General features: G+C 38.0%; 1 protein-coding gene across 1 annotated transcript; it reads left to right on the forward strand.

The window, feature by feature from the left end:
• The first annotated feature begins 7,629 nt into the window (after positions 1 to 7,629).
• LOC149786618 (galactoside 2-alpha-L-fucosyltransferase SEC1-like) lies at positions 7,630 to 11,474 on the forward strand. Its single transcript, XM_089977132.1, has one exon. It carries the CDS (start codon positions 8,687 to 8,689, stop codon positions 9,605 to 9,607), a length of 921 nt encoding a protein of 306 aa, XP_089833258.1. The 5' UTR covers positions 7,630 to 8,686; the 3' UTR covers positions 9,608 to 11,474.
• Positions 11,475 to 11,868: the final 394 nt, after the last annotated feature.

An 11,868-nucleotide genomic window follows, 5' to 3' on the forward strand; every position in this document is an offset into this window, starting at 1 on the left:
CTGGAATATTGGAAGATATCTGGGAAGGATTGGGCAGAAGATAAACGATGCACCTGCTAGGTGAAATATTAAACAATTGTTTGTCTCTTTCTTGCAAACTCAAATTAGCGATGACGGTACGGAAGACGCAATACACCACAAAGAATCGGCAGAATAAGTCGATTTACGTTTTTTGCACACGTTCACCGCACAACGCTCACAAGGGTTGCTTTTGTAGATCTTAAAGATAAAACCACGGAGAAGGAATTGTCACTGCTGGTGCTGATGCTATGTTGAACGGCATGATGGTCATTTCTTTTTATAGTCGATGACTCGCGAAGCGTTGCACCAAGAATCAAAATTCTGAGGATATCCTGTTCAATGCATTTTAACTTCTTTGACTCGGCTTTTGCTAACATTGCGTCTTGTTGAATCAAGGAAGCTTTCGATGTAGTACACGTCGTCTTCTTATTGGTCACTCGTTGTAACTAGGGCAAGTAAAGGGTACCTTTAAACACTTAGCCGTTCATATCTTCCAATTTATAGACGTTAGGAAGACGTGTATGCCCTCTTCCAGTGACACGAAACAACTGGGTGGCCCATATGGTAAATAACCTTTCTCGAAAGTGCGTTTTTGATTTGCCAATGCGAATCTAAACTTCCGATATTAACCGTCCACATTTCTTGGGGATATCAGTAGAGGAAGTACAGAACAGATGCTCAAACACAGCCGCTTCGTTATCGGGAGTCACTTCTACGCGAGCATACTCCTTTGGTAATATTGTTTGTTATCTTTTATCAGGCGTGGTAAAACGTTGATGGACTTGACAGTGTTTTAGTACTTAGAATATTTCCGCATGCGTCCTTTTAACGTGCGTTGAAAACGTTCCACAAATAATGGTTTTGGCTTCGGGATTCTCGATGGTGAACAAATGATTTAAAGCTTGGTTCAGAATTTTGTGACATTGTCTACTTGCCATCGGAGAGGATGATAACCGTTTTGTTTCAACACCAGTTGAAAGGTTGCACTAACTCAGAGTTCGTTTTGTAAGTCAAACGTACGATCCGAGAAAACTTGGAAAAGACGTAGATGACACAAAACAAACAGTTGTAGCAACGACTGTAGGTGGCTAAGGGAAAGACATCTGCTAAACTGGCTTGCCATTAATGATCGATGCCCTCCACTTTCGTGCGACTTCTGGAAATGTTTCGTCGAATGGGTACGTGGATTGTTCATATAGCCATCGTTACATCTGGGGTAAACGTACTCTTTTCAGTTGGCTTGTGGTAGCACGATATAGTTTTCGAACTCCTTCGTAACCAGCAGTGTCATTTCTGATGTTAAGCTGAACAAAGAGACTGTCCTCTTCGTTTTCCATTTTTGGCAGTACGGCAGCGATGGTTGTGTACGCTTCCTTTGGGTGACATCTTTTTCTTTCAGGAGCAAAATGCACTCAAGCGAATTGTCTCGCACGAGTTTATTTATATACTGGAATGAATCTCCAATGATTATGCGTCCTATAATCTTCATGGCGGGCATCACCCGACGTTGAGGGGTTCACAACAGACTAAATCATGACAATTCTTGGTTGGATAAATCCAGTAAACTCTGGAACATTCCAGATCTCTCTTGGAGTTTGATCTTGGGGCAGGGTACTATTTTAAAGGCTGCCGTTGCAGTTAAAGATAAAAAGATGAGTATGAGGTCGTGGCCTCCAGAGGACAAGTTCCTTTAGAAACGGGTTTCCATGTTTTCATGAAACTGAAAAAGATACATATTAAATGGAGTTTGGCTGGCATCACCATCAACGGCGAAGTGGAAACAGATGCTGCTGAAGACAGGGTCACCGAGGGTTGTTGTTTGTAAAAGTAAGTTTCCATCCGGGTAACACTTCCTCTTTTAATATAAGCCGTTTTAATGGGATTTCCTCCATTAAATCCCAATTGAAGTCATTAACCTCTGAAAGTATGACCGTGTTTGATTTGGCAGCCTCTATGCCATCAATCCTTGTCTCCACTTCAGGCGCACCCCAATCGTGTTTTTAGTTTCAGGCATGTTCAAACTATGTCGCTTCGATTCACTGCGTACAGACGCTAACGCACCTATATAGGATATATGGCGTCACGTGTAGCTGTCTTCTGATTTGAAGAAAGACTCCTTACTGTGAATGAATTTTTTAACGCGTGCTTGGATTGGAGAAAGATGAAAAGCCGTTTCGATCCGCACTTAAACTATAAATACCTGTAGCTCGCTCTATTGAATGCACCTGCTCTCATGACTATGTGGACTAAAGTAGAATCGTCTACCCTCATATCGGGGATGCTGTTCAGTCCAGACTATAACATGTATCTGACATCATCGTGGACTATCACGAAGATCACAGATAGGGAAACGAAGAATTTACGTGGCGAGGCAAGGCTGTCTGAAGCGAGTCTTTATATACGATTCGGATGTCAGACGAACTCTGAAGAAGAGGAGACCATTGCGATGCTCCGCATGTTACCTCTATGTTGTTAACAATCCTCAACGGCCCTTTTCAGGTCTATTCCATTGTCCCAAAAAGATCTACTCAATCCCATGCATGTTTGTTTGTTTGTTTGTTGTTGGTTGTGTATATTTGTTTTTGTATGTGTCTATATTTTGTTTGACCCTATTAAACCACTTTCGTCCATGCCAATCCATTTCACATAGCTACCTGCCAACAGTAGTGCGTATTGTAGTGAACTCGAACGCTGTTACTAATTGCCTATCCCGATTGAGGTCAGCCACTAACACTATTGCCATTTTCCCCTAGTGTCCAGTACCGTGACGTCACCTATGTTCAGTTCCCATTGTCCCTCGATTCCTTTTTCACATGAAAGTCCCATTATCCTTATCAATGTTGTCCCTAGATTCAATAGTCCAATCGTCCCTCTCTTGCCCCCATATACTACTGATATTAATCACGATACCGTTATAATCTATCGCCAACTTGAAACATAGGTAAGAATCGTAGCCGCAAGTTACGATATTCTCTCTCTCTCTCTCTCACACACACACACACACACACACACACACACACACACTCACGCCCCCATCCATGTTGTTTACCTTTCGCATGATTAATCTGAGATCGGTGTAAATAAACAGAATTGCATAGTACAGCTGACTCAGAGAATAACCGTTGTCAATATGTTGGCATTTTTCTTATTCTTACATGTATTTTCTCACGTAGGCACATTTAATATACATCACTTTACTATTGACGACTTTCAATATGTGAAAACCGTATCTATGCTAGGTTGGAAAGACATGCACATTGTCAGGTAAGTTATCAGGCGTGATACAACGAAGACAGTTTATTATTAAAAGATATCAGAGCATGAAACTGAGTTCATAACAATCCATTAGACCGTTGATTAATCTTCCACCCAGAACTCAACAATGAAAACAACGTGTTACCTGTGAAAGTGAGCTCAAAAATACACATTAGATGGCTATGTAAATTCAATGAATTCGAATAGGGTTTATAATCTGAAATCTTTCTGAGCATTGTTCGAAAGAAAACAACTTGTAAGTCCACATTATTATTAATTATTAGTATTATTATTATTCCAATAGGGTAATCAATTCACAGCATCCTTGGCTACATTTCAGTAACATTAATGTCGCCCTCAGAGCTGTGCCTGTCGATTGAAGGGATTAGTTACACAATTGCATAGGGTGGTGCGTTCAAAAAGGGGTTAGTTACATAAATTGAAGGCTATTTAGCTCTATAATTTTCTCTGTCATCATACCCTTTGAGTCCCACACCATGATATCAGAGGTATTACAGGAAAGAATATCGTCATACTGATTTATTGGATGGCTGCGCTTTTCATACTTTTATGAAATTAACACTCAAATGTCACTTTCTTATTAATATTCTTCTCTCTCTCGTTCTTTTTTTTTTTCTCTCTCTCTCTTTCCACATACACACGCGCGCACAAGCCACATATATATTACATGGCAGGTTTTGGGGATCCTGATGTAGTGGCAAGGCTGCTTTTATCATTCGAAAGCATGAAAGTGTGCTCATCGGAATGCAGTCTCAAGGCATGATTTTCCCATGATTGCTTGACCATATGTGTGTGTTGGTGAAGGGGTAAACCTTGATGTTAGCCCACTCTAACTTAACTAGCTTTAATGCTTGGGGTTATGATATTTCACAATCTTTCTAAGAACCATTAAATATGCAACAACGAGCGTAAAGATAGACATTTTAATATTTAACATAGTCAGATAAACATACACACGAAGTTTAAACGGTATTAATATCGCATTCATGCTTATGAAATACCTAATACATTAAAATAACGGTAGGGAGTATTGCTTCTTTCTCAATATCATACTTTACTGTTGTTATCTTGAAGTAAAATATGCATTTCAGTACCGTCATCTTTAGTCTTAATAGTCAAGAAAAATGTAGTCTGTAAAATAGTGGCTAATATTCAATACATTTTTCATACTGAAGTTTTCATTACGGTGTTTGTTTTAAAATAAACTAAAATACGAAATATCAAAACCTCTGTAAACTAATATAACTGCACGGTTTAAAATAATGCAGAATGTAAACTTAACTTGCAGTGCATTCACGGTCACCGTAATACATATTCTTAGGCAGGCAAATCCACATTCTATGGTCAGGGTGGTATCTCTCTTTTTCTCTCTAGTACAGGTTATACGGACTCTCTGACTTTGCTTCACAATATACAGTAACTACTGAGTTAGTCACGCACACTGTGATTCTCCACAGAGTGAATGGCTCTGTCATCACTCTTTAACACGGACCACAACTAATTTTAGTCCTTTAATTAAAAAAGTAAGTATAGATCTCAGTATCACTGAAATTAAAATTTCGTAATGTATATGGCTCAAGAATCATGTTATCTTGAGGTATTTTCAGTATGGTTTCTCAACGTCTTACTAGGCTGGCATAATCAATGCAATAAATGTCAGTTTTGCCTGACAATTTCAATTTTTGATTCCATTTGACATTCTAATCAACTCTGCTATTTACAGCTAATAAGCTGCCATAGTAGGCTAGGCAGTGTATATTGCTGGAGGAAGAACCAGGGAAAACCCTGGTCAGAAACCACAGTGGCCGACCCTGAGAGTCGAACCTACGCGGACAGTGGTGACATTGCAGTGTTTGGTTAAGGCGAGAGCTTTAGATCACTACGTCACTCTGGGCCTCCATCTGCGAAGTACGTATCCTCTTTTTGGCAGCCATTCTGTGTGTTATACTTCCCAGAAGGCCAGCGGACGCTTACAGATCACAAAGAGGGAAAGGAAAGTAACTTAGTTTTAGGAAAGGACTACACACTCCAACAATGTTTATGTTGATTTTTCGCTCTATCCTTGTCGTAGATATATGATCCGCACTTAATTTGGCTAATTGCCTCATGCAATATGTGTGCTGATACTATTTTGATTCCACGCCTTTGAGTCTATCTATTCAACCTGACCTTTTCAATATGAACACTGTTATGTAATTGTCCGCTATTACGTGTGGTAAAAATCTACTTATCATTAGCGTCTTCCGTAAATTTGTTAACGTCGTTTTTTAACTGACGAATGACAGAACACCCAACCTGTACATTACTGGTACGGGATTCTAAGGTGATATGTGCAGAAGCTAGCATGGGAATGTGTGCCTAATCATCACTGCTAAACTTGGAACGAGCGAATGTTAGAGGAAACGCAAGACGTTGACTCCATCATTATAGCGACCGACTCCCCGCCCATGCAACATTACTCATCCCATTGTCGCAGATTTAGGATAATACCTTGTTCCAGTAACGATGCATTACTGCGGCCCATCAGGACTAGTAGTAAGATTTTAATCACAATAGGCTCACCCTGATGCTGGCTGCATGGATCATTTCCTTGATAAACTTTGCAGACCTTATGCACCAAACGCCTGACACAACTCGTCTCAGCTTCCTTTCCGATTAGTCCTCAAAGGAAACGGGTACAACGCAGATGTTCTGCTAGACAAGTCAGCGTCTTACTAATCACAAGGGTATTTGAGATTGTTCAAAATGCAGATAGTCATTAATCTCACAAATATGAAGAGCATAGCGTATGCCTTTCCTTATGGCAATAGTTTTTGCGCAGAAAGAACGTTTCCATCGTATTAGACAAATCTGCCGTCGTCTTTTTGCATGAGGCAGGAAAAAATAAAGTATGAAGACTTCTGCATGACGATTCTGGTTAATTTGAGGTGGCGTCATTGTTGACAAATCGAAATCCACGTTCAGATCATCCACATCATAAACAGGCTGAATACCAAAGCTGATTCAGCTCATATATACCTATCACCCGTCAGCTTTCATTCAGTTATGTGCCCAATGGTTTTAATGGTGTTACACATGATTTCGTGATGAAGTGTAACTAATGGTCCCTCATTCCAAGATAGGACAGACTAGGCTGTGAATAAGCTTACCATACAATCTAAGGGTCTTTTGTCCTGTGCTTTTCTGCAAACTCGTCTGATTAGTAAGATCTTTCAAACCTTGGGGGCTTCGGAGTACTGTTTATTTTTGGGTTCTCCTCTCATGAGGAAAGTGATAAAAATTTATTCATCTTAGCAGCAAGCAATCCTAAAAGGAGGCTAATTTTGTCTTGAAGCTGCTTCTCTGCATAAATCATGTGTTAACAATACCCAATATTTTACAAGAGACTCTAAACATTTTTCATGTAGATTAGGAGATTGGAAACGGCCAACTTAGAGGTAGGGACGTGTATTTCCTTCTTTTTCTTACCAATTTTCTCAACATAATATCAAGAAAAACGTCTTTATAAAAGCAAAATTACACTAAAATGTATTTCTCTAATAATTTTGCAGCGCACAACCTCCCAATCCTTCTAAGTAGTTGCTTCCTTGTAAGAGTGTGCGCATCTGCTCTGGTACAAAGTGACGAATTGTCAGAATTTGGCAATTGTCCGTTATTCAAGGGGAGATAACTCTCGTTTGTCTTCCTCCTTGACATTGGTAAACAAGAGTCTTTTGAGGGTTGCTTGTTTCTGGACTTTTTAGGTAGTGCATGCACTTTTGATGCATTTTAATCTGGTAAGTATAACAATTACAAAATTTAAGTCAAAAATTGGTCTCGTTTCAGTTTTTCTTAGACCAAATATTGATAGACATATGCAATTTTAAAAATGTCCAGGCGATTCCAACGTGCTGCTAAAACGGTTTTTCAGCTACCTCTAAAATCACCGATATGTGTTAACAACTGAGTTAGTGATATAATATATTGCTTGTATTGATTTGATGCATAAACCCGTCAGCTTTCATTCAGTTATGTGCTCAATGGTTTTAATGGTGCTACACATGATTTCGCAGTGAAGTGCAATTTATGGTCCCTCTATTCCAAGATTGCACGGACTAGGCTGTGAATATGCTTGCCATAAAATTTAACGTTCTCTTGACTTGCGCTTTTCTAAAAACTATTCTGATTAAAAGTATCTTTCAAACTTTGAGGTCTTCGGAGTGCTTTTTATTTCTGGATTCTCCTCTCATGAGGAAAGTTATACATTAATATTGTCTTGAAAGTGCTTCTCTGAATAAAGCAAGTGTTAACCCTACTCAATATCTTACAAGAGACATTTTTCATATTGATTAGGAGACCGGAAGCGGCCAACTCAGAGGTAGGGACGTGTATCTCCTTCATTCTCTTACATATTCTCAAAACATAATATCGAGAAAAACATCTTTATAAAAGCAAAATTACACTAAAATATATTTATCTAATAATGTTGCTTTCATATCGAGCGCACACCCTTCCAATCCTTCTAAGTAGTTGCTTCCTTGTAAGAGTGTGCTCATCTGCACTGATACAAAGTGACGATTTGAAAGGTTTTGGCAATTAGCATGTTATTCAAGGGAAGATAGCTCTCGTTTGACTTCAGCCTTGACTTTGGTAAACAGGAGTCTGTAGAGGGTTGCTTGTTGCTGAACTTTAGAGGTAGTGCATGCGCTCTTGGTGCATTTAATCTGTTAAGTATGACAATTACAGAATTTAAGTCAAAAATTGGTCTCGTTTCAGTTTTCTTAGAACAAATATTGATAGACATATGCAACTTGAAAAATGCCCAGGTGATTTAAACTTGCTGCCAAAATGGCTTGTCAGCTACCTCTAAAATCACCTTTATGAGTTATCAACTGAGTTAGTGGTTGAATACATTAATTGTATTGATCTGAGGCATAAACATATTTCGTCAACGAGTCCACACCAATATCTTGGAATTTCAGTTTAAGATAAGTATCTTCCCGAGGATTCTGACTTAATTTTCCCTAATTTAAGATTGTTTAAACCACTCACGGTGGTGTGTTTCAAAAAGTGTAAATACATACAGTCGTTGATTAGTTTTATTTCCATGATATTATCTTCTACACCTTTCACGCAGTGGCATGAATGCTTTTTCAACAGGATATTTGCACTTTATTAAATTATAGTAGTTTGTCTAAGTCATATATCAGTTCAGTACATACAGGAATCTTATTTAACATACTTCTCTAGTAGGTTTGATCTTTTTTATTTTGTGTTCAGGTGTGCATAATTTGAAACTTTCTTTATATTACTTATCTTTGCAGATCCGAGGAGGTTTCTTGTGTTGGCAACAGGGTTTTGCATTTCGTTGCTTTTTTTATTTCATTTCAAAAGGATGACTTAGCTAAATATGAACCAGTTCCATATGATAAGCCAGAATCATACCAGGAACATGCCCAATGTTACAAGCCAGACTCCGGTAACTGGTCAGCACTACGTATGCTACAGGCAGGAAGGCAGACTTGGTAACCAACTTTTTCAATACGCATCCATATATGGAATAGCTATGATGAATAATTTGTCAATAATGACTCACAAAAGCTGTATGATAGCAAAATATTTCAGAATTAGAAATTTGACCCTTGCTCATGATGCAAATGCCTGCTCAAATTTTACGGTATTGTCAGAGATAATGCCACGTGTTTTTAATGAATCATATTTTACTCTACCTAAGAACGTTAACATTGTTCTTAGAGGATATCTTCAGTCTTGGAAATATTTCCAAAATGTAAAAGCCAGCTTGCTAGAACAACTAAAGTTCATAGAACCGATAGACATGAGAGCAAGAGGAGAGCTGGATGCTTTGAAGTCGAATTACATCAATGTTACTGGATCAAGTCCGACAATTATCGGGATACATGTGCGAATGGGGGACATACTTGTAGACTCACTGTATCATCAAAAAGGTATCGAGTTTGCACCACCTGGATATATCAATAAAGCAATGAGATATTATATTGCTAGATACAGCAAAATATTATTCATAGTTTGCTCCGATACAATAGTAAAAGCAAAGGCTACTATAGACTCTTTCAATTTAAATGTAACTATTCACTATATGGAAGGAAAAAGAGAGCCCATACATGATCTTTGTATCCTAGCACTTTGTGAGCACGTGATTCAGACGGTTGGCACTTTCGGATGGTGGGCTGCTTACCTATCCGGAGGAACAAGTTTATATTACAAGTTTCCCGGTCGCCAAGGTTCCGTGGTTGAGAAACGATTAAACAGCTATGACTACTTTTATCCAGAATGGACCGGATTAGATTAAGACTAAAGCCAATATTCTGAATGTTCTGATTCGTGTAGGCGTACAATTAGCACGTGTGTTAAATATATTTATTGAGATCGCGGAAACGAAAGTGATTGGGTGACGTTGGTTTGCAGATTGATATCAATCTGTGGATTTATGTTTGGACATTCTCGGCCTTCCTTTTCCCATGGGAAAGCCGTAAAATGGCACCCAATCATTTACAGCTGTAAATTTAAAAATTTAAATTCTTATATGATTTTCAACGAGGTAATCACTTCAATGGTACCTACTCGAACTAACCTATCAAGCATTCATTCGTTTGTAAAGATGTCCAGATCGACGTTCGGATTGACTGCTTTAGCGTTTCCCCCTGAGTCCAACCAACACCTATGATATGTCGAGAATCCTAGATAGTATGCCAATTGTTAACATAAAATTGTCCAAAAAGACAAATATATAAATATATGGAACATCAGCCGGAAAGAAAAGACACAGCAGAATATGCAGTTTCTTTACATTGTCGTATAAGTAGCTGCACTCTGAAACCCCACATGTACATTATCGAATATATCAATACATATGCACACAATTATTCCACATTTTATAAACCAGTTTAAAAACATTTTCATAAGCAAGCACTCTACTCCCACCAACATTCGCTTTCATTTGCAATTCTTCAAAATTCAGCAACCTCCACCACCCACCCCCCCCCGGCACGACTCAAAATAGAACGTTAATACTAACATTAAACTCAATGTCATTATCTGTCAGTTCTAAATTTACAACAATTACTGTATAAATTATTACACCCTACCGCTATCTCGCCTACTGCGAGCGCAATCAGCCGAAAATTCCCACCCCTCCCACTCTTTTATTCAGATATTGCAACATATATCCTCTTTGCTAAAAAAAAACAGCACGCGTAACATTCATTTATTTAGTATTTGCAAACTCATAATACTTACAACAACAAACAAATACCAAAAAATGTAAAGCGTTAGATGAATATATAATTATGCAGCTATCAAGTAGTACGTTTGCCATTGAAAGGCAGGTAAAGATACAAAATGAATTGAACGAGACGAAACATTACCGAAAAAAATTACTATTTTTATATAGGCCTTTAAACATTTTTGATGCATACAGTCGAAACAAGTGAATAGGGTAATGCACGGAACATGCATAGAGCACACGTATACATATTTGGAAGCACTGAACAAGAAATTGCCTTTTGAATGAAGACAAAGAAAATAATACATTTTGGAGAAGCCTAATCATTGCAAGCGTTATAACAATACAGACTAAATATAATAATTTCTCCTATACCAATTATAATACAATTTAATATGTAAGACTAGAATACATTTTGAAGGTGAAATTGATTAGAGAGCTGATGTATCTATTGTACTGCGAAAAGCATATTGTTTAATCGGTTATTCAAGTCAACGTTTGGTAATTTATAAATTTCAAATATGCAGTCCTTTCACATACATGATCTATATCATGTTCATATATTGACATTTTGTCTACAGCTTGCATGCTTTCTTTTCATCGAAGTCAGTCCAAATTATAGAACGTGCTACTAAGACCTCAAAATTGGTCTACTGATACAATATTTAACATTGCTTTAAAAGATTCTGGTTTCTTTTTATGTATCTGAATAGCACCATAATATTATCTTTTTGCTTCCTTTCTTATGTACATATTCTTAAATTCATTCCAGTTTGTACTGTACATGTATTTGGTACTGTTTACCGAACGCATCATTATTTGTTACTTTAAACAAACCCATCTCAAAGTCATTTGTGAATGTTTATAAAGATGCATTGTGTTCTATCAATAACTTTAAACATTGGGCTTCGTTGAATAAAACCTGTTCGATGTATCTTTTGTTATAATAATCGTAACTCAACATGCAAATTCAAATGGAAATAGTGGAATCGTCGGACGCACTAAAGTTAATCCTCCCTAACAAACATGTAGCAGCCTACTGGAGACCAAATAAACCTCAAGGACATCATAGTCAGGGCGAAGCTAACGCAAATAACTAATCAAGACCAACCTAGTCTATCTGGCCTCTGTGATGATAAAAGGTGCAAAACCTGTCAACATATGAAAGAGACCAGCACATTTTCTAGCACAGTGACTAGAGAAAAACTGAACATAAATGGTTCAAACAAAACGTGCAAGACAGAACGTAATTTATCTCATCACATGTAAGGCATGTAGCCTTCAGTATCTCGTAGAAACTGAAAAGCCACACAGAAGGATCAACGTTC

Source organism: Sinohyriopsis cumingii, chromosome 12 (assembly GCF_028554795.1).
Source record: "Sinohyriopsis cumingii isolate HCF-2022 chromosome 12, ASM2855479v2, whole genome shotgun sequence".
Classification (NCBI taxonomy): Eukaryota; Metazoa; Mollusca; class Bivalvia; order Unionida; family Unionidae; genus Sinohyriopsis; species Sinohyriopsis cumingii.